Source organism: Pteropus vampyrus, unplaced genomic scaffold, assembly GCF_000151845.1.
Source record: "Pteropus vampyrus isolate Shadow unplaced genomic scaffold, Pvam_2.0 Scaffold195, whole genome shotgun sequence".
NCBI classification, from domain to species: Eukaryota; Metazoa; Chordata; class Mammalia; order Chiroptera; family Pteropodidae; genus Pteropus; species Pteropus vampyrus.
Window position 1 is genome coordinate 88,068 of NW_011888976.1, and position 23,917 is coordinate 111,984.

The window sequence follows — 23,917 nt, forward strand, 5'->3', positions numbered from 1 at the left end:
TCAAATAGATGACTCAGGTATCACTAATTTTTCACAACTAGTTTAAACTATAAAATAGGCACAGTTTTTATTTTATCAACTTGACATTATTGCCATTAATGAAGTTGTTCTATAATGTGGAAAAAATAAAATGATCCTCCAACTATTAAACATTTCTAGATTATTGTATAGCAAAACATTAATTTTGATCATCAAACCAACAATTTTTCTTTCCATTATGCTAAATAATTCAATTATAAACTGCAAATAAAATACAAACTACAAATATATTGTGGTAAACACTATTTCTTGTCAAATTGGTAATCATATCATCTAACTTGAATAACTACACTGGCATATAAAGGCTCCACTATCTTTTAAAAATTGTTTCTACTCTATTCCATTTTAAATACCAACCAATATCCTTTAATAATATTAATATACACCAAATTGCTTTCTTCGTAGAACAAAGACAAGCACTTTAAAGCTTGTAAAGTGACTAATTCTTAATGTTGTCAAATTAAGTTAAGCAATTTAATGTAATTACTAAATGTACTGACTTCTTTGAAAATTGTAGCAATTAGAGAAACTGTTTCACTGTCTTTTATAATTTACATAAATAACTTGGCTTAAGCAAAGTTGTTTGGGCAGGCTGGCACCTTTTGAGGGGAGGTGGGGGCCGAATTCTGGTAGCCATGCTTGAAGTCATAGCTAAATCCAAGTGTTTGGTCATAGCTTGCATTCATCCAAATCAAATAAAGGCATTTGATAACATAAAATTGAAGCTCTTTCTATCTCTGATTTTGAGCTCATATTGTTAAAGTAGTGCACATTCTTATTTTGCTTATAGCCGCTACTGTCAGTGTTAAGGGAAGTTTTCACTATAGACAAAACAACTTTCATATGAGCTGGGCAGCCTTAGAATTTCCCATTGCCTGGAGAGGGCCTACTATTTTATACTTACTAGTAAAAGTCTAACTATAAGTCTCCTGAACAGGCTCAAACATAAGGCTGCAATCAAGGTATTGACCAGGGATGCAGTCACTTCAAGTTTCAACCAGGGAAGGATTCACTTCCAAGTCCACTCACGTGGCTGTTGATGGGCTTCAAGTCCTCACTGACTGTTGGTCAGAAACATCAGTTCCCTTGCCATGTGAACCTCTCCAAGGGGCTACTCACAACACAGCAACGTGCTTCCTTCAGAGTGAGGACAGAGAAGGGGAGGGGAATCAGAGCAAGGGAGTGAAAAGACAAGCAAAAAGAAAAATCAGTTTTTTTGTAACCTAATTTCGGAAATGACATCTCAGCACTTTCGCTATTTTGTATTCATTAGAAGTGAGTCGCCAGGTCCAGTTTACATAAAAGGGGAGAAGATTACACAGAGGGCATGCATACCAGACAGTGGAGATCATTGGAGGCCACTTTAGAAGATGACCACTATAAGGAATGAGGAAGAGGAGGCATTGTGGTATTAGTGAAATTGGGAAGGAAAGAAAAGGTCCAGGTTTGGAAAAGTTTTGTTTGGATAGTGAGTTCGAAAGGACAAGGTGCCTTTAATTCAATAAACAAATATGTGTTTATAAAATAACCACTATGTGCCAGGCACTACTCTAAAAGATGAGATATAATAATTAACAGAAAAAAGTCCTTATCCTCATGGAATTTACCTTCTAATAGTTGAAGAGAGATGATAAATTCAGATGATAAGGGAAAGAAAGAAAATAACATAGGACAAAGTTGTAGGTTTCTCTTTAGCTATGTCATCAAAGCACCCTTTTCAGAGACTCAAGGAGATTGTTAAAAGCCTTAAGAAATCTCCTAGATTCCTCCTATATTCTCATTGTACTGTTTGCCTCTCTTATAGCATTTTTCAAAAACCATTTTGTATTATAGTGCATGTCTGCCTTTATGTTAGGCAAAAAAATGCCGTGTCCCACTCCCCAAAAGATATTTATATCTATTACCTGGAACATGTGAATGTTTCTCTATTTTGGAGAAGAAAAAAAAAAGTGTCTCTGCAGATGGGACTAAGTTAAGAATCTTGCAATAAGATTACCTTAGATTATCCAAATGGGCCCTAAATGCTACCACAACTGTCCTTTAAAAAGACACAGAGGGAAAGACACACACACAAAAGGAGGCAGTGTGACCATAGAAGCAGAGATTGGAGAGATGCAGACACAAGCCAAGGAAGGCCAATAGCCACCAAAAGCGGGAAGAGGCAAAGAGTAGATTCACCTCTAAAGCCTCCCAAAGGAATGCTGCCCTGCTGGACAAACTGATTTTGGACTTTAGATCTCCAGAAATGTGAAAGAATTTCTGTTTTAAGCCACCCAGTTTGTGATAATTTGTTACAACAGCCACAGGAAACTAATATACCTTTCCAATGCTATTCCCTATAACTGGACTCATGATATTTACCACAAGTTGGAATTACTTGTTTGTACACTTTTATTGTGTCTCATTCCATTAATATGTAAGCTCTAAGAAGATGGGAGCCTTCTTTCTACACCTAGCTCTTAGCATAGTGTATAGAATACATTGCGTTCTCGAGAATTATGTTAAATGAATGAATTCATGAATGTCCTCCTTTAGATAACAAGTCTTGTAAGACAGAGACCATGTCTATTGATCGCAATTCCCAAAGCTCCCAGTACAGAGCTTTGCCAAAAGAAAAATGTTGAACTAGGTTTGAAGTCTAGAAATGAGGAAGTCTGGATTCTAGATGTTGTACTGCAATTTACAGCTATGTGATAGCCTCACCTCTATCTTGTACACATCTAGTATTATACTTAATATGCTCAAGTTTGTTCCTTATCCACTCTTCTAAGACCTAATATGGAGCAAATACAGATAGCATTAATTTTCTAATCTTGTACGTGATCTACAAGTGCTTAGCATATTGTAGGGACAAAAAATATTTGAGACTTTTGGATGAATTAGAATAATATCAGCCTGTCACAACCAAAAGTCAACATTGCAGCCTTGAGTAAATTCCTAATCAACTCTAAACCTGAATATCCTCAACTGAAAGGTTGAGAACCTCAACATTCTCAACTAACGCATACCTCACAGGGTTGCGTACCTGTGAACTACTTAGTCTATGGTGGCTACATGAGTGGTACCTAATTAATAATAACCCTATGCCACTGACCTAACTCAACTTTTAGTACAATATCAGAAAAAAGCTCCAAACCAACTCCATCATTTACTGGCCATGTGCTCTTGGGCAAGCTATTTTACCTCCCTGAGTCAGTTCCTTAGCCAAAAATCGAGAATACCTTCTTTGTAAGAACAGTTCTGACATAGAAACTAAATGAAGTAACCAAAACTTTAGAGATTAGCTCAGTAATGTATGTAATTATTTGGGGCAAAAAAAAAATCCTTGTTTTATTAACCTTGAATAAATACTCCCACTTCCTTGGGCCTTCTAAAACAATGCAAGGGCCTCACAGACCCTATTACGGCCTCAAAGAAGCCAAGTATGGGAACCTTCTAACCAAAGGCCACACAATTCCATGACTCATTCCTTCAGCAACCTACCAGTTGTCAGTATTTACAACGAAGAGAGAACAAGTTGAGGTGACAGGTTTTTTAGAAGGGTCCAGCACCTGTGGTAACTCTTAAACCAGGCAAAGTTTAAACTTTTTCGCTGACACAGGTCAGGCCTAAGGAGAGCGCGCGTCATAGGAGAGCGCGCCTCACAGATTGGGCGGTCCACTGTCTCTCGGAGACTCCCTAAGTTGCCTGAGTAACGCGACGTCACCACGTAGCCTCACGTGCCCGTTGGCGCCTCGTGAGAGCCAATGGGCGCAGCCGGAATGTTGTCGCCGCTCAGCCCCGCCCTTTTCCGAACGGATTCTGGGGCGGTGCAGGGCCGTGCGGCAGCGGGAGCACGCTCGCCTTTCCTGGGCGAGCGGGCGGTTGTAGGTGCCACCGCGGCTGGGCACCCCGTCACATAGGTTACGCTCACAATCATTCTCCAGAGTCCGCCTGGAGCCCGCCCAGGCAGCTGCGCCCTCCCACTCTCGGGCACCCTGGAGGCGGAGCCGAGATGTTGCAGGTCGGGCTCCCGAGGTGGAGTTGACCTGGGGCTGAGAAGAGCCTGACCGAGCACGAAGCCCTTCCCTGCCGGTGGGGCCCTTAGATTCCTGCCCGCCGATTTCCAGCCGTCAGGGTCACTCTACTCGCTGGAAGCCCTGTACTCCGTGCCCCCTAAGCCCCGGGCCCCCTGCGGGAATGTTCAAAAATGAGTACCAGGTAACCCGAAACGGCTCTCCAACCTGTCTATAGCTTTCTTCTCCTGGGTAACGTAGCTCGTGTTCGGGGTGAGGACAAAGCTTCCCCCATAACCCCATGATACGATCTTTTATTCGGGGTAAGAGGGAATTAATGGTCGAGTGGTCTTGACCCAAAAAAGAAAAGTGAAAGAAACTAACGTCTGGGCAGATGATTTTACTTTCTTCAGTCTCCAACCCAGTGCTTCTGAAGGCGTATGGATTGCCTGAGATTCTAATTGAAATGCAGATCTTAAACCCCAGACTCCTGAATCAGAATCTTAAGGGCAGGGCCCATAAATCAAGTTTTAGCAAGCGCCTTGGGTACTCACTGCCGAGGTACACTGGTATGTATGTAGAAGCTATGTATGTAGAAGAGAGTGAATGCATGAATGGGTTAAACCAAGAAGGAAAAAAAAGCTCTTTGACTATATGCTATTTTTTTCCCCCCAAAACTGGGGCGTCAGCGATTCTCCAACACTGGAGTATATTAGGATCACTTGGGGGTACTCGTAAAAAAATGCAGATTTCCTGACTCTCACCCCAGATCTAGTGAATCAATCCCTATAGATGAGGCTAGTTTATTTATCTATGTAACTGCTTCCCGCAGTTACATAGATCCAAAGATCACAGGAGGAAACGGATTCTGGGTCTTCCTCAGTCACCTTACTATCCTAGAGTGTCTTCATGCATGACCTGCTTTCCTCACCTCGCTGGTCATTTCCTTACGTTTCCTTTACCCTAGTCTCCTGCCCACCGCCCTCCCCACCTCTACCTTAAGTTACAATCAGTTTTGCATCCCTAGTTCTGTTAGGATGAACAATTCATCCCTGTGCCATCCCTGTGCTGTCCCTGTGCAGTCCCCCGTTCGTCTCCAACTCTGTTGCTTCTGCCTTTTCACCACGAAACACTACCTGACTTCTCCTGAGTTCCCTGAGAGTATTCTGCACTTCTTTCTTCTATTCCAATTGTTAGAACAATTTTAGAGTGTTTCTCTCAGTATAGATAAAATATATTGTTTTAAAAAAGCATGCGCCTACTGTGGGAAACTTCGAAAACAGGAGAAAGCAGAAGGAAAAGGGGAGGGCCAATTTTCTATCTCACCAGGTATAAGGATTTTTCTTAAAAACAAAACAAACAAAAAAAAAACTGCCTTAAATTTAAAATTCTTAGTGAAATATGATCTCACCCTAGCAGTTATAATTCTGTCCCATACACAGTTTGTACATAATACTACCTAAGGAGGAGGAAATGAAATATCTTAACTTTTAGTGATTATGTGTTAAAACTCAGAAGCAAAAGTATCTTTATATTATTGAGAAAAATTAAAACCTGGAAATTCTTTACAAAATCAGATTTGCTCATGTGCTGGTTATAATTCAAACAGACCATAAAAGAAAAACTATATTTAGTTTTTATTTCAGATTCTCAATTTATTGCAAAAAATTCTTCCTCAGATATAATCATCTTGTTTAATTACTTTCCTTTATAATGAAAGCTTATGCATTAGTGTTTTTACGTAAGTATGTCCCTCCATGTTCTCCTCAGGGTTATAATAGGGAACACATAGCATATCTGTAGATATGATTCTCGGTTTTTCTTGCACAGATTTCATAGATCTTCAAATTAATTTATATTAAATATATAAAAAAAACTCTTAGGAATGCTCAAAATAAGAATCATTGTCTCCTTCACTCCCTCTCAAACATTTTTTTGACCAGTATTAAACTATTTGCCCTTTTTAAAAAATAATCATTACTGGCCATATTGATCTCTTGATATTTGCAAGGTATTGTGCTTGATGTTTTATGTTTACTATCTTGTGTAATTCAACAACCCATTTTACAGATGAAGAATCAAGACGTTAAGTAACTCCAAGGTCAGATAGTTAATAAATGGCAAAGCTGGTATTGGAGCTTGGGTCAGTATGACTAAAAAGCTTGTAGCCAGAGATAATTATCAGAATATAGTCTGGATTAAATAGAATGTTTTATAAGCATGATCTACACATATGAGATAAACGAACTTCACATTGAGAGACTAATGTTTGTGTGGCACAATTTAATGTTTATCATGCATTAAAAAAATTCCTTAAATCATCAATCAAGGTGACCCAAATCAGAACTGCTGTGGCTTAGATATAATCAAGGTATAAAGTAAGAGCAATAACAGGGATAATGTTTCCTCCCAGAAACTGACAGATGCCTGGAACAGTGGTTATATATTATGTGGTGGGTAGTATTTTCTCCTCAGCATTGTCTTTCACTTTAATATAAATATTTCATTTTTTCATTTTCTAGGGAGGTGCATTTGTTGAAATCTTTAGTGCTCAGGGAAAAAATCCTGGAGCAAAATGGAAGATTCTTGGCAGTCCATCGGTGATTTGGAAAGTAAGTGTTAGAAATTAGAGCCACCTAAATCCTGGAAAGAAATGAGAGTGACGATTCTAACAAAAAGGGCTTGATCAGATTTCAGAACTGGTTTTCATGTTCATTCACTCCCACATCCTTTCATGACATTGGTGGCTGCAGTCCTCCCAGACACCACTCCTCACTTGTTTAAGACTTTGGCATGTGGTTCATAGCCTTTCTCTCTATACCAAGTCCTGCTGCTGTCTTAAGTGGCTTAAGGATCTATGAGGAAAATCTCTCCATACTCTTGGCTTCTCAGTTTCTTGATTTCTTCATCTCTGATGACCTCTTTTACTCTAGCACCCGTTCCCCTGTCACACCCTGTACTTTATCACTACAAACTGTAGAGCCTCTGAAATTACTAAGTGAGACATTGAGACATCCCTCTCCCACCCCATCTTTAGTTCTTAAGGCTGCTTGTCCAGTCACTCAATACATTTGTTCTTCAACCTAATTAAGACCCTTAGTCCATTGGCCATTCTAGTTTCCCCTGTGTTTAGATTTATTTATTTGTCTATTTTCTCTGTCTTTACTTCTCTCTAGCCCAGAATCCATAGTCCATAATTTCAGTTACTTCCTGGTCAAGACCTTGAATGTCCTTGCTCCTTGTTGTTTCACCATGCCAGCCTAACAAATGCCAACCCTTCTTGAATCTCTAGTTATCTTTTATGTGCCTGTATCTGGGCATATCAGTACCTTTGGAGAAAACATCTATAGCTTCTCAGATTGCTAATACTTTAAATTCAACCTATGTTCTCGTGGTATCTAAAATAATTCTCCATTATCTTGAGGTTTTCAACCACCAACTTCCTACCCCTTGCCCCACCTGTATCAGACAGACCCTCCTCACTCACTCACCAGAAGACTTCAAGCCCCATTTCACAGGGAATACCAATGCCATCAGGTAGAAACTACCTCAGCTCACTGTCACTCCTATATCCACCCCTATCTTTTCCTCTTCTCTCCTGTACAGTTGAGAGAAAATGCCTTTTTAGGGACCTTGTTTTATGGATAACTTTTAAAAACTACTTTTCATTGAGTACTTACTGTTTGTCAAGCGCAGAATTAAGTATATTACATGTGTTATGTAATCTATACAATAGCCTTCATGCCCATTTTATAGATGATAAAACTGAAACATGGAGAAAGGCTTCCCGGAGGAAATGACATTTGATCTCTAAGTGCTAACTAGGCACTGGATGGGGCTGGTGGGGAGAAGAGCATTTCAGGCAAAGGGAAAAGCATGTACAAAGTCTTTGTGTCAGAAGAGAGCTTAGAATTTTTAAGAAACTGCAAGAAGGCTAAGGCTAGGATGCAGAGAGAAGGGAGAGTACAAAGCAGGAGATGAGGTTTGAAAAACTGGGTAGGGACCAGACTACACAGGAGCTTATGGACCATGTTGAAGATTTTGGTAAGCTGTTGAAAGGTTTTAATTTGTGTATAGATGGAATAAATAATACACTCAGTGTGTGTATGTTCATTTCAATTATGTGAGAGATGCTATTGTGATGAATATAATAACATTCAAATGTTACTTAATTCTTAGCAGCCATTAAATGCATTTCTCAACATATAAAAAGCAAGAGTGGGAGGATCTGTGAAATATTTTAATGTAAAAGGGGTCTTTATACTCAAAGATTTGGAATTTGCTCTAAGATAAAAACAAAAGTAACCATTTACATTACCTTTTTGACTCATGGAAATTGGACTCTCATGCGTTAGAGGGATATCCAGGTTTGCTCCATTTTGTTTTGTTTCTGTTCTTCTGACCTTACTTTTTTAGGTTACCTTAATTGTATCACTTTTGTTTGTACTGTTTTTAAGTAAATGATATAGAGCTTCAAGTTAGAGCACTATTCAGTAAAAGGCAATGATTAATTCTGTATGAGCCATGGCCAGAAACCAAGGAATTTCCAAACCGATACAACCTAGGTTAGATGATTTATTGTACTATCGAGGGAGAGATGTTCAGCCTATGATATTAGACAGAAATACATAGATTAAAGGAGAGGAAGGGGAAATAAACTCTGAAAACTGTAAATTAGTAACTTCGGAATCCCTAGACTTGGAGAACTTCTTACTCTTTGAAGGAAGTGTCTTGACATTATAGAGTATTTGCCAAGTGCCTTAGCGTGGATTCTTTATTCCAGTTCCCAGCAAGTAAGTCTCAGGGTTAAGAATACCATCAAGGCCTGAGCCTCCTTTTAAGTCATTTGAATCTGGGACTTTTTTCCTGTGGGTTTGCAGCTCTAATTTTATAATAGGAGACAAATAAAATATGCTTCACTTACCACTGTTTTCATTATTGTTCTATAGGAGTTTGATAAAGAAGTTAAAAGTTTTGTGTTTGTCCTGGAAGGTAGCAGCCAAACAAACAAAATTCAGTTACCAAAGGAGAATAAACAAATCCGTAAGTAAGATTTTTAATATTGAATCTTAACATTTGATACTTAAAACTATACTTTTAAGTCTCATACACAGGCTTTAGTTTGACTTTTTACTGGCATTGTTGACATGAAGTGAAAGGATTTTTTTTTTTTTTTAATTTAGAAAGGAACTTTATGCCAGACTTTTTAAAAAATATATATTCTGCTTTACTGCTTACTAGAAATCTAGCAGTATTTTAATGAAGATTTAGAAAATTATTTAATAGCTATTAATTATAATAGTAATGGTATTTATTGAGCACTTCCTTTGTGCCTATGACTTTCTCAGAATTTCACATTTATTAACTCTTTAATCCTCACAAGAGCTCTTTTATAAATGAGCATACTGAGATTGCTTCCTTATCAAGAAATCAGGTAGTTAAGAGTGAGCTTTAAAGTAAACTCAGGGGTTCCTAAATTTTATGAAATTAATTAATTTAGAAGTTCCTAAATTTCATAAAATTAATTTTTATGAAATTAATTAGAGAAAAAATTATGTAAAATACTAAAGAAGGTGTTATTCAGTGACATATCAACATACATACCTTTAGAAATATTAATATCTAATAAACATAGATATTAATATATGTTCTAACAAAAGCCCAAAGAGTAGATTTCAATTCTTATTTACTTCAGCAATTAGGATCACCATTTTAAAGCAAAAGGAACCCTGAGAAATCATCTAAATTTAGGATCAAAAGCCCAGTTATTGGCAGAACTGGGGTTAAATATCAAGGCTCTGCCACCAAATAAGGCTTTGAGTAAATCCACATAATTTAAGAAATATAATTTTTCAAAAATTTTAATCATATTTTTTATCGACTTTGTCATATGTTTTAACTACAGATTTTAGGCAATTTAGCAAAATATAAATAGCTAGTTATTTTTTACGTTCATTATTTACTTATTTCTTCACTGAGAACAATTATTGAATACTACCTGAGTAACAGGTACTATAAAAAGGCCTGTTCTTGGTACCTGATTTTCTCATTTTAATTCAATTTCCTAAACTTCCAAAGGGTCTGAGCTTTATCTACCATTTCAAGCTACTACATGGATATTTTAGATTTCTGAGATATAAACCGAGGCATAAAAATTATAGATGGAAGATGATTAATTTTAAAATGGTCTGCCAGTATTTCTTTCTAAAATAAAATGAAAAACAGAACCTCAAAGAAAAGGAATAATCATTGTTAAAATAATTTTTTATTAATTTGCTACAATTATAAAATCATGATTTCCTCATAGTTCCTAGTTTTTGGGTTTTTTTTTAATAGAAGAGTTTTTTTCATTTCCACAAAAATGTATATCTATAAATGAAGTGAACAAAGGTGACCCAGGGAAACATGCCTGAAACTGTAGGTTATTCTTCTTACAGGAGACATGCATGGTTCATGTTTTTTAAGGATATTGCCTTTGTAAGATAGATACATTTTATTTGCAGAATCATGATTTTTTCTAAACTGGAGTTCTTTTTTTTTTTTCTTTTCTTGGACTGTAAGTCCATGTAATGTCTTCAGCATCTAAGTACATGATCATGTCATTGACAAAATCAAATCACTTCTAGTAACCTTTCTCAGTTCTCTCTGAAAAATATTTCTCCTCTACCAAAGGCTCATTGACTAAAGACAAGCTCCCCTTTTCTACTTTCATCTAAGATTTTTTTTTAAGAAATAAAAAAAAATTAATGTCTTATAATTGCTTTTTAAATGAAAAGATGATAGTTTTAATTGGAAGAAACAGAATAATCCTTTAATGTATTTCTTGTACAATGCCCCGTAATTAAAAATTAATCTAGCTCTCTGTAGCATGTGCAGCACTGTAACAAATGAAACAGTTAGTATAGTCTACCTGGTACTAACGCCTTTAAGATTAATTATTTGTAATTTTTGATAACAGAACTTTATAGTTATTTTTGCATGTATAAAATGACCTATGTGAAGTTGTTCTGGTTAAATTTAAATTAAATGGCATGCCTTGAATAGAGAATTGGCTTTCAATTAACATTTCTAAAGTTAGTCCAGTTCCCATTTTATATTTCTATTTTAAGAATAAACATCCACTTTATTTATGCAAACTTGACATTAGGTACCCCATATGTGTTTTCTAGTATATTAGATACCTATGAAGAAAGTTTAGTAATGAAATTAAGTAGTAATTTATTTAAATTTATCACTTTAAATAGTAATATTTCTGAATTACATTTGAGCATCTCTAAATATGTCAAAGGGTTTTTTTTTGTTTGTTTACTCAGCATCTTATCAAATAAAGGAAAGTGATATTGATTATTAGATTGTGCACTTCTCTCATGCAGGAATCTTGCATCATCTATTGTACCCCTGACTTAGTGTATTGTATATAGTTGGTCTTTAATAAATTTGCTCAATTTGCCACATTAAGAAACTATAATAATTTAGGTTATAATTTCTAATTATAACCAGCTAGCCTTGATAGTGAGACTTGAGTAAATCATTAGCCAGATAAATAAATAAATCCATGCCTGGAACGTGATATACAGAGTTGCTTGTATGAAAAGCAGCTCTGTTGCATGTAAACATCTATCGTTTAGATGGTATGCTTTGGGATTTTCTGTTTGAGGCTTGTCTTTGAAATCAATTTTTTCTCTGTCTGTGATATCTGAATCCAATTATATGTCTCTCAGGATCAGTATCCCTGAAGCCTTATGTTGATCTAAGTTTCAGCTGCTCTAGAGGATGAGGTCAGCTTTACGAGGTTACCCCCAGGTCTCCCCCTTCCCCCACTTCAGCTTCGACCTCACCACTCTACTGATAGTGCTATTGTCAAAGTCACTAGTCATCTCTGTATTCCCGAATTCAGTGGCCAGTTCTCCGCCCTCATCTTGCTTGACATATCAGCATTTCACAAGGTTAACACCCTCCTCCTTGATATTTCTTCATTCATCTTCCAGGATGCCCACACTCCTAGATTTCTTTTTATTTCACTGATTTTCCTTCTTAGTTTCCTTTCATAGTTCTTCCTCTTCTCCTCAGCTCAACTTCGTTCTTGACCTCTGTCTATGTTTACTCCCTTGGTTATCAGCTCTAGTCTCTTGGCTTTAAATACCATCTCTGTCATACTCTAGCTTATATGTCCAACTCAGACTTCTCTCCCAAACTCCAGACTTGTATTTTCAGTTGCTTACTTGACATTTCAACTTTGACAGCTTTAGCCTAGAAATTCCTCCTCCTCCTGCAGACAGCTCCATCTCAGTTGTTAGCAATTTGTCTGCAATTGCTCAAATCAAAAACTCTTAAATCAGTGTGATTTTTCTTTTTATTTTATCTATCAGAAGATCTTGTTGGTTCTATATTTAAATTAGATTCTGACTACTACTTTTCACCACTTCCATTGCTACCACTCTGGTCCAAGCCACCATATCTCATGCTTGGAATGTTGCAGTAGTCTTTTAACCGGCTCCCCTGTTTCTGACTTGCCTCCCATTGTCAATTTAGAGGCTAGAGCAATATTTTTAAATGTAAGGCACTACTCTGCTGAAAATGCTCCATTGCTGTCTGAGTGAAAACCAATGATCTCTAGGACTCAGCAGTATCTGATGCCCTCTTAACTTTCTGACCTTATCTTCTATTACTCTTTCCTTTATTCACTGTGCTGCAATCATACAGCTCTTCTTGCTGTTTTTAAACACAGTCTGGTACTGTATCATCTTAGCATCTGTGCACAAGCTATACCCTCTATCTAGAGCTCGTTTTTCCCAAACAGCTACATGGTTCACATTCTCCCCTTCAGGCCTTTACTAAAATGCCATCTTTTCAACGAGGGCCCATGGCGACCTGTGCTTTAGATCCTTTCCACACTTTTGTTCCCTTTTGCCATATTCTTCTTTTTCTAATAGTTCATATCACCATTTATTCATTATGTATGTTTTTTTAAATTGTTTTTCTCACCATCACCAGAAAATAAGTTCCATTACCACAGAAATTTAGTCTATTTTGTTCACCTAGAACAGTGCCTGCCATATAGTCGACACCCAGTAAATTTTTGTTGAATAAATTAATGAATATATGAGTGGCTTCTCACTGATTTTAGGATAATCTATAGTCTTTACATGGCCTTCAAGGCCCCAGATGATTGAGTTTCTAGTTATTTGCCAGACTTACCTCCTGCTGCTTTTCCCCTTCTGTCTCTCCTACCTGCCCTTTAGGCCTTTAAATTCACCTAATCTGCTATGGCCTTCTTCACCACATGATGGAGTATTCCCTCTCCCTGTAAAATTTGTTCCTCTCTCCTACCCCCATCTTCCTTGCTCAGTTAACCCTTGCCTATTCTTGCCAGCTGAATCCCAATGTTTTTTCTTCAAGAAAACCTTCACTCGTCATCCTCTTCCCTCCAAGGATGTAAGATTATCTGCTTTCATAGCACCCTGGCTGCCTTCTTCATGGAACTAGAATATAAAGTCCAAGAGAGTAGAGACCATGTTTGTCTTACTCACTATAAAAACTTCAGCACTGAATCTTGCATGTAGTAGATGCTCAGTAAATCTTTATTGAATAATAGATTTACTCTAATCTATATGAATAATCCTGTGAGTTGCACATCTAAATTATGAACCCAGTTTACACATGAGAAGTCAAAGGGCCCAAAAGGCCAGTTTACACATGAGAAGTCAAAGGGCCCAAAAGGCCTTTGCCCAAGGGATTTAGAATAACCCATAATGAAGGCATAACCATTTCCTGTCTTCTGTGTTGTGGTGGAAAAGGTGAACTGTAGTGTGCTCTTTGTGCCAGGGCTGCAATAAGAACCAGGAAATAACTTCAGTCATGATTTATCAGGACACTTGTAAATGATGACTATATTGTGATCTAGTCCCAACTCTTTGGAAAATATAACACTTGTACAATGTATGTGGGGTATACAACTATCATTTTCTGTAATGAAATAACTGTAAAACTACTGTTTAAACATCTAATGGTGTTTTACCAGTTAAATATGTTTTAAAATATTCAAAAAATAAAAAGGATCAGACCCCTTAAAAATGAAGGTAGTTTGTCTCAGGCAGAAGTTTGTTTCTGCAGATTATAAAACTGCAGAAACCTGCATATTTCAGTAAAAATACCATTTATGAATTTTATGAATTCAGTGGGCATTTTTTGACTTACAGTAGTTCCACATTCAGCAGTACTTACAGTGATTTTAAATATAATGTAGACATGAAGAGTCAGTTTAAATTGGCTAGGCCACTGGAAAAATATTTCTATAGAGTTTATTTAGCTTTTCTGACACACAGGATCAGTGTATGTCAAAAGTTATTAAAGTACTTTTTTCTTTGTCAAGTTATCTCCATATGGTATTGTCATACTTCTTTTAATCTTAGAAATGAAGCCTTTTGGAAACCAGGGCTTCTTTATGTGAGAAGGTTAAATTATAAAGGTTTCTTTTTTGAGGGCAAATGTCTTTCATATCTAAAAATGTTCATACAAAAATGCCCTATATATGTAGCTCTCTGTGTTCAAACAGAACAGTACTGATTCAGTGAGATTTGTGACATAAATTAGGGACCTTTTGTAAACTGATTTTATTTATCCTAGTGCTCTCTCGGCTCTATTTACAGAGGTCATTGTATAATGGAAAAATACTATGGGACCAATTAATGAAAGATGCAAGAGAGAGATTAGCAATGGTTTATTTAAGTTGGCCTCATTTTGGTACCTTACTTTGGTTTTGTAGTACAAGACCCTGATTGACTCACTGGCTTTTTCCATAAATGTGGTAGAATCTGATTCCTAGAGACTTTTCTAAGGTCAGAGCCTGTTATTCTCTATTTTCATTATATTGCTCTCTGGAGCAGTTTATAAGCTTAGTGCTTCAAGCAAAAGTTATTCTTGTATGTTTTATTTAAAAATATTAAGCATATTTGATCAAATATGTTTATTGTTTAGAATCTAAATTTCAGGTATAGTATAGGAGCTGTTTAACTCATTCAAGAATGTTGTGAAAGTTTACCAAAGAAATTATAAATCAGAAGGTCTTCATGTAGACTATTCAAACATGTATTATTACTTTAAAATACTTAAATTTATTAAACTTGCTAAGTTGGAATAAATAGAAAATAACATGCATTTTAGACCAGTTGCTTTCTTTTATCCATGTGTTGGCTTATACTATTATAATTATAGGAGAGGTTCATAGATAAATCAGGACATCTCTATTTCCTACCCAAAGTCCTATGTCAGGAAAAAAGTTTCTGAAAAAAGCATGTTTTGGGAGGAAATGATACTAAAACATCTATTAAGAACATCATAATTGAGAGATCAAGCAAAATTCTAAAACCTTGGAGGAAAGGGATTAAGTAAATGGGTCTGAAGAAGTAATACAAAATCTATTTTTGAAGCATTTGTAGACTTCACCTATCAAAAGTGCCATAGGGATTGGTTTTTCTCCAAATATTTTTAATCCAGATGAAACTGGTGATGGAGAATAAAAATTATTAGTTCTTAATATGTGAGCATTAACTTAATTGAAAGTGTGTTAAATTAGCAAAAGGTAGTATAAATGAAAATATGTTCCTCCATCCGTCTCAATGTGGACACCGTACTTAAAACCATATAAACTAGATATGGCTCATGAAACCTTCAGTTGTAGTTGTTATAATTAGAATTGTTTTTCTTGATCTGTTGAGTTTTTTTTATTAAGTTGTTTAGTATAGTTAAAACTGTCAGTGAATAAAAAGAATTGCCACATGCTTTTATGGCCTCCTTGATGGGAATCAGTAGTTCAATTTTATGTGTCTCTATTGAATGCAGTTCTATGTGTACGTTTTCTCACAACCTAATAAAAATAGTAAATAAAAAATTTTTTAAATTTTTATAAAAATTTTACCAAGCCCACAGATGGGATTTTAAAAGGCAACATTTATTGTTAGAGTTTGATTTGATTTTCATCAATTTTTTGCTTTTATAATGAGGTTATAACTCATGGTAGTGCTATTACAGTTCTGTATATTTTTGAAATGCTAACAGCTTAAGCTTGTCAATGGTATGTGATTGTCTTTTTTTATATGCACATATAAATGGTTTGGACATATGAATGCATATTTTCCCCCTCTTATTCTAGTTGGACTGATCCAGAGGTTTCTTGTACTTCAGATTTACGTACCCCTGGGACAAGACTTCTCCACTGAATTGCTGTAAGATATATAGAACTTCTTTCAATGGTTTATGTGAATTATACGTTTGATCAATTGAAGCAATATGAACATTATTAATTATGAGTGGCAGTTTTTGCATTAAAGAGCAATGACTTACCAATTTGACATGAAGTAATTAAACTAATTGAATCGTATTTCTTAGATATCACTGTAGTCTACAGGAAGGAAGCAAATTTCATCTGTTTAAGAAAATATCAAAGGGTTGTGAATTTTGCAGTAAACAGCCCATAGCTTAAAGAAATAAATAATCCAAAACTTTGAGATATTGGTTCAAATGAGGGGTGATGTTATGTTTTGTACTATCTGCTATTCAAAACTATATTTGGTTTAAAATTGGTTGAAATACCTCATTTTAATGTTGTTTAGTTTAGAAATATTGGTCCTTTCTGTTTATATAGATGGCTTAGAATATATTTGTTTTAAATGAACAGATTGATTAGCAATAATGAGAATATACAACTTTTACTCAGTTATACTATTTGTTGTCTGAGATGATTCTGAGAATGGAGACATTTGATTTTTACACTCATATAGAATTGAATATTGTTTAAGATTTAATTAACAAATATATATACTTTCGCTACAACATTACATTAAGGTATGCTATTTTCTAATTTTTCTTTGTAATTAATAGCTGTCCAGGCAGGGTTAAGCTTATGTTCTTATTTTCCCTGCTGACATAAATGACTCCCTATCAATGAAAGTAATTTTGTACTAGTTACAATGATATAAACTGAAAGAAAGGAAGAGCTTCATTCATAAAATGGAAATAACATAAATTTGTTATATTATTTAAATTTATTCATTTATCTGTGTATTTGAACTAGAATATTAACAATTTGTACATATGTTGGTAAAACATAAATTTTAATAATGTACTATCTTGTTTTCTTGAGCAATAAAGCATAAAGGGAACAATTTATACCTTTGTTTTGTTCAACTTTAAACCTCAGCAAACTTCTAAGATTTCCTATTATTGGCAGCCTTGGTCACCAAGATTCTTTAAAATAGTCCTTATAGTAATAGGACCAAAATATTATTTGATGCTGTCGTGTATCTTTTTCTGGTTCTGCAGAAAATGCATTTTCAAGACTCTAAAGACATTCAAATGTACAGAGAGTACTATATAAAACTTTATTTTCAATGTAAGGGAAATGGTTTCCTACCAAATGGAGGAAGGCGAATTATATTTTATTTTTAAGCTTGTTAAGTTCCCTACATAGAAATCCAGTTCAGCCTCTCTTAGTCTCCTGATCTCTACCACTTATACCTTGAGATTCTTCAGAAGCAGTGATGGGGGTGCCAGTGGGTTGCCTTTTGATCAAAGCTGTGTAAGACGCTTGGCTGAACCTTTTGCTGATGAGCATTCTTTTTCTATGCAAAATTAAGCTTTATTTGTGTCCCCAGACACTGAGTTTTTCACTCTAGCCTAAGCAATATACTGTTTTAACTAATTTAATGATAATTAAAGCTTTAATTACTGAGAAATTGATAGATATCTTAGGTTTAACTTAATCTTAGCAAGAGAGCAGCTGTTATAAGTAAGCCTGACTACTCCTTTGTTACCCTGCTATTGATGCTGTTGGCCTATCTAAGGATGGGAAAGTATTTTCAGGAGTGATGGAATTAATGGTTAGATTTTGAATTCAGTTAACTGTAATCATAGCTTCTCTTGTTCTCATATCCACATGGACAAACATTTGGATTTTCCAAATGGTTTTAGTTTTATAGTTTTAGCAAGATAAATATCTTTAGACAAAAAGTCAAAATTATATTTTATAGACAAAAGACATTCTCTGTCCTGACATGTGGATTTATCAGATTATAAGAAAATATATTAACTCTGCATTTGAATTTATTGCTAATAGATAATTAAAATATTTTGCTGTTTTAGGAAGTAATAATAGAGACCGTGTTTTTACAAGGAAGAAAGTAGAATAACAAATATAGGTTGTCTTTCTAACTATGGCTCTTTTTCCTTTTTCTTAAATAAAACGGCTTTCTTTCACTACTCTTAGTGTTTTACTATGTATCTAACAGCATAACTTCAGGCTATTTGAAATATTACATTTCTCTCACAAGCTTGAAAAGTCACACAGAAAGATATCTGGCTTCTGAAATTTTCCATTGTCAGAGTGGAAAAGGCATTTTATTTTCCAAAGATATGTTCACACATCAAGAGGTTTTCCTAAGTGGAGTCTGCCAGCTGGTTTATGAATTTAATAATACTTTCTTCAACATCTTCCTGTGTCTCTCATATCCATTGGATGGTTATACTGCTCAGAGGGAGATCATATATCTGTGGGTTAGTGGGTGCCTTGGAACCAATAACAGCTGACTAAAGAATCACTCATTCAGGAAGTCAACAAATTATTGAATTCCTATTATTATTAGGAATGGAAGAGTCAATATACCTTGAATCCGTACACTTCTTACCATCATTGCTACTGTCTTAGTCCCAAACCACCAACATCACATTTTCCTTAGAGCCTCCCAGTGGACTTACCAGATTCTTTCTTGTCCTTTTCTGATCTAGCCTCCACATTGCAGCTAGAGTGATCTTTCTAAAAAAAGCAACTGAAATTACCATTGTACCAAACGAAGGTAAACTCCCAAATCCTTGATTCTCCTATGCGCTCTGGTCTCTCACCTCTCCCATCTCTTCTCATACCATTCTGCCCTGTGCTCACCATTTGTCAGCCACACTGGCTCCTTTCCAGCCATATAGTCTTTCCTTTCCTCACATACCAGGTAAGGTCTCTTCCTAGGTTTCTATGCACAAGTGGTTTATACCCCCATTTCTTTGCCTTACCAACTCCTACTCAGCTTTCTCATCGTAGCTTGTGTCCCTTCTTCAGAGAGGCCTTCTTTGATTTCCCTCAACTAAATGAGTTTCAGATGCTCTTTTATAATGTGCTCTTTTCCTTCATTACAACGATACCAGTTTATAATTATATATTTACTTGATCACCTGTCTTTTGGGGTAGACTTTGACTTCCACGAGGACAGGAACCCTTTTTGTCTACCCAGCATAGTATCCCAGCACCTAACAATGCCAGGAACAAAAGCTCTGAGATCCAGATGAATGGGCAGGAGTAGACTAATGAACTGAAATGAATAAACAAGACATAGCCTCTGTTCTCATATAATTTACCCTGGGGTGAAAGATCAATAAATACATCTTGATAAATGTTTTGATGACATAAGAGCAAGATCTATGGGGAACATGTCAAGTATAACGTAGAAGTAAGTGCATAGGCTTAGAACTGGACAGATCCAGTGTCAAATCCTGTTTTTACCTCTGTGGCACTTTGGGCAAAATTACCTAACTCACCTCACATATGGGATGAGAATGGTAATACCTGTCTTACAGGTGTGTCATAAGAATTCAATGAGAAAATTAACATAAAGTATAATGCTAACATTTACTAAGCACTTACTGTATACCGACATTGATCTAAACACTTTGTTTTAGCTCAATTAATCCTTGAAACAAGTATGGTAATCATAATTATTGCCTGTTTTACCATTGAGGAAACTGAAGTCCAGAAAGGTTAAGGAATTTGCCAGTGATTGCAGTCCTGCTAACTCTTAGAGCCAGGATTCAAACTTGTGGTCTAAATCTAGAACCTGTGCTCTGCACCACCATGCCATGTGGCCATACTTGTAAATATTGTTATTTTTCTATCTAACTACACATAGATACATATATAGTGGGGATATTTGATTTGAATCTTGGTACAAGATGAAAGTGCTAAGCCTTCTGCACCTTTCTTAGGGGCTTCCCATAAAAGTGTTACCATTATAGTTACGAAGGAAAAGTCTTTCTTTCTGAGATGTTCCTGTTTCTGTCTTTACCCTCTCGAGAGATAAATATTTGAGAGTTACAGGAAGATTTTTACCCAAATCTTTTTGTTTTAGTATTTTACATCTCAAATGTGACAACACTCATACTTCTTTTTGAAAAATCAGATCTAAGAAATAACTTTACTTCTTCTGTATTTATTATTTTGATCTATACCTAGGCCTTTTTTTTAACATCTAAAAATTATATCATTCTGAACCCTGCACCTATGGGTAAGATGCCTTCAGAACTTTATAACCTGACCAGCAGTTATCCAGACACATTAAATTTTGCATGTAGAGCAAAAGGAATATTTACTGTACTAACATATAGTATTTCTAACAATACAGTAATGGAATTCTCTCATATTTCTTTCGGTGTCAACACACAAAAGAAAATCCCCTCCCTTGCTTTTTACAAATAAACCCTGCGTTATGACTTGCTTATGTCTTAGTATTAGTTGCAGTTTTCATTTTAGTGTACCTGTGTCTCATTGTTTGACCTCAGGTTAAGTGATTCGATAAACAACAGATTTTAAAGAATTCTTTTATTTTGTGGTCTCATCTGTACTGCATCATCATGGCTGTGGGAAGCCAGCAGCTCCCCTGTGTGGGTAGTTAGGTGTTTCGGAGCCTGGGGGCAGACATCTGGTACACGGGAGGAACACTGTGAACCAAAGCTCTTGGAAAAGAACCAACTGCATCTTGAAATAGAAATCCATTTCACTATATCTGATGCTGCTAATCACACTAGATCACTTTGGACTATTATAATTTTTGACAGGAATTGTATTTAGTTTACTGAATATTGCTGATTTTCATTAATTCCTTTTTCCTGATTTTGTCCTTATCTGGATGAATTCTGCAAGAGATTTTGTAATGTTAATGCCTTTAGAGAATTGACATTTTTCTTCTTTTCACTCAGCTCAATCAGTGCTTTTTCAATATAGGGGATGAAAACACTATGAAAGCTGGTGGTGCGCATCATGTGTTATTTGGAGAGGTCCGGATTCTTAGACTACAGAGCCTATGGCATATTATTACCAGAAGATTTCACATTTTGAGCCCTTAACTATTTGGAGTACTACTTGCATTTGAAATCTAATAAGGTGAATTCTTAAAAAAAGAGAGACTCCTAAAAGCATCCCTAGTCCTTATATATTTTAACTGATCCTTTGTGACAGTCTAAATTTGAAGCACGAATAGAGTTTAATGATTTTAACCTAGAATTCAATCTATTTATGATGCTCATTCCACAGCTTTTATTTCATCCTTTTGCTCTGTCCTTAGTTGTATGCCTTTGGGCCAGACACTTAAATTCTGTCTCAGTTGCCTCTTTAGTAAATGGTAATGTGACCTTTTTACTTTTATTTTAATTACCAGAGTTAATTGGTCATACTGGATATTTTTCTAAGACATTTTAGGAGGTTTAGGTCCATGTGGATCTGAGAGCTTTTTTTTTTTTTTTTACTATTTATGTAAAATGGAAAATTGAAACATACCCATTCTACAAAACTAAGCTTTAGTGTCAAGGTAATTTAGTCAAGGTTATTCTTACATCACCTTTTCTATATTGTTACTAGTGAGCTAGACAGAGGCCAGAAGTAAAATTTAATAGAAGTTTCAGGTTTCTACCCTATTGAATTTTGCTTCTACGATCTCTTCTTTAGTGACATTAGAGACAGTAAACTCCTTTGAAATCTTAAATCAAGGAAAATGAATATGAACAGCTGTAGACTTGTTCTTTCATGTGTTATTTGTCTCCTTCAGCCATTTTGAAGCTATCAGAGTTGAGAAAATACCTAAATTTGATACCTTCAGGTCAAAATGACATTGGTGAGAGGTTTTGAGATTGTGTCCATATAACCAAGCACAATTTTTCCTGTGGAAAATTTACTTTCTTTTTAGTCATTTTGATGCCTTCCTTTAGAGAAAATAGTGGTTGTTATGTGGCTCTTAAGTTATTTGTAAAAAAGTTGTTATCTACGTGTAAAGTATTATATTATCTAATGAAATCATTTATGTCACTGAGTGAATACCTTTTTAAACTATATGTTTAGAACTAAGCCAAAGTGGCCAGCAGTTGCACTTTTTCAAAGTAGAAGTATTGTATACTAAACTAGAAACAACATTGCAGGTTTCATTAGCATTTTGAATGCATCTCATGGCTAATTCCAACTTCTATTTTTTCTTTTTAAAATCATCAGTATTTAAATCTCATTATTTTAATTATATCCAATTAAATGTACTTGCATAATCAGTATATTTTGTTACATGCATTAGTAAAAAGCACTTTAAAATGCTTTGCATACTGACTTTCATAATATATTAAATTTGCATGCCTTAAAATAGGTTTTCTGTGGAAGTTTTAGTTGACATGTGGTAGGTATATAAATCAGATGCCATATTCTTTGTCTACTAAATAAATGTTTTTGGAGAAATCTTTTCTTCCTTGTTCTTAGTTTGGCTTATTTTTCTTTTCTAAATTATTTTAAAAATACTCTTTAGATAACCTAGATACATGGTGAAAGCTAAAATAAAATACTAGCAAAAAAAAATTACACATATGGAAATATTTGGAAGTGTTCTTACTCTGTAAAATTATAATAAAAGACCATAAATTTTTTAAGTACTGTTTAGTTAAATAATTGCCATATTCATCATCAGGGCACAAGTCAGGGTCCTGTGATGGCTTGAATTATAATCCTGGGAGTCGCTGGCTCTGCCATGTGTTAGCTTGATGACCCAGGGAAAGTTCTAGAATTCTTTGTGTGTCACAGCCTCATCTGTACAATGGGGATGACATTTATACCTATTTGGTAATTATGAGGATTAAATTATATAAAGGAAAAGAACTATATAGTAAATATTAATTTATAATTTTTACATCTCTAAATATAAATAAGAGTTCAGGGATATTTAATTTTTAAATTGTTCTTCTGAACATTTTGAGACAAGTTGAGCTTGTCTCTTTTCCTTGTGAAATGTTCATGGTACTCATCCCTTAAGAGAGGTGGAAAAGCAGCTTTTCCTTGGGAGCTTGCTTCACTTTTGGCTCATGCAGATTCTCTATCTGGAAGGAAGTAATCAACATAAATAGGAAAAGAGAAATGACTCCCATATTTGGATATGGATGCTAGCAATTTATTTAAAAGACAACTGTAGGAACTATTGGCATCAGAGTCTCAGTAGTGAAAGGTGACCAGGCCATTTTACTGAAGAAACAAGACCTGGGAAAAATAAATAAAGCAGGTAGACTTCCAATGATTTAGAGTATAAGAAACAGGACTTTGTTGTTTTCCACCGTCCATTTTTTTCCTAACAGGGATGATTGAAGATGACTCACAGAAAATTACAGATCTTCCAAATGCTCCTTCTCCTTTGCTATGGCAAGGTTGGGAGGATTTTTTTTTTTTTTTTTTTTTGATGCCATGATATGTAACTCACTTTTTATTGTCAGAAGAAATGTTTCCTCTAGTTTAGTTCTCCTTCTCTCTCACTGTATTTTGTTTTTATTCTGGCAGTTAATTATTTTAATTATTCAAAATAAAAATAATTTTAAACATCTAAAAATAGAATATAGTTTGTATGTTATAGGACCTATATAGTCCCCAATATAAAATTTATAATTAGGACATTTTCATTAATAGAGCACTATAGGACTATTTAATATGAAGGAAAAATTCGTAGTTGGCAATTAAAATATATCATGGAACTTTATGCAGTCATTTAAGTTGTCCAGTAATAAATACAAGGGGAAGCCCTCTATGGGGAGGGCTGGTATCTCTAGCATTC

The 23,917-nt window shown here is 35.3% G+C and overlaps 1 protein-coding gene across 5 annotated transcripts in view; it reads left to right on the plus strand.

The window, feature by feature from the left end:
* Positions 1–3,830: 3,830 nt before the first annotated feature.
* CUNH3orf67 (chromosome unknown C3orf67 homolog) overlaps positions 3,831–23,917 on the plus strand; it is a 213,627-nt gene continuing 193,540 nt past the window's right edge. For all 5 annotated transcript variants that reach the window (XM_023537616.1, XM_011371753.2, XM_011371756.2 and 2 more), the window contains exons 1-4: positions 3,831–4,239; positions 6,557–6,646; positions 8,984–9,077; positions 16,186–16,258. In XM_023537616.1, the coding sequence (XP_023393384.1) occupies positions 4,219–4,239; positions 6,557–6,646; positions 8,984–9,077; positions 16,186–16,258 (278 nt within the window). In that variant the 5' untranslated portion in view covers positions 3,831–4,218. The remainder of the gene's footprint in view (positions 4,240–6,556; positions 6,647–8,983; positions 9,078–16,185; positions 16,259–23,917) is intronic.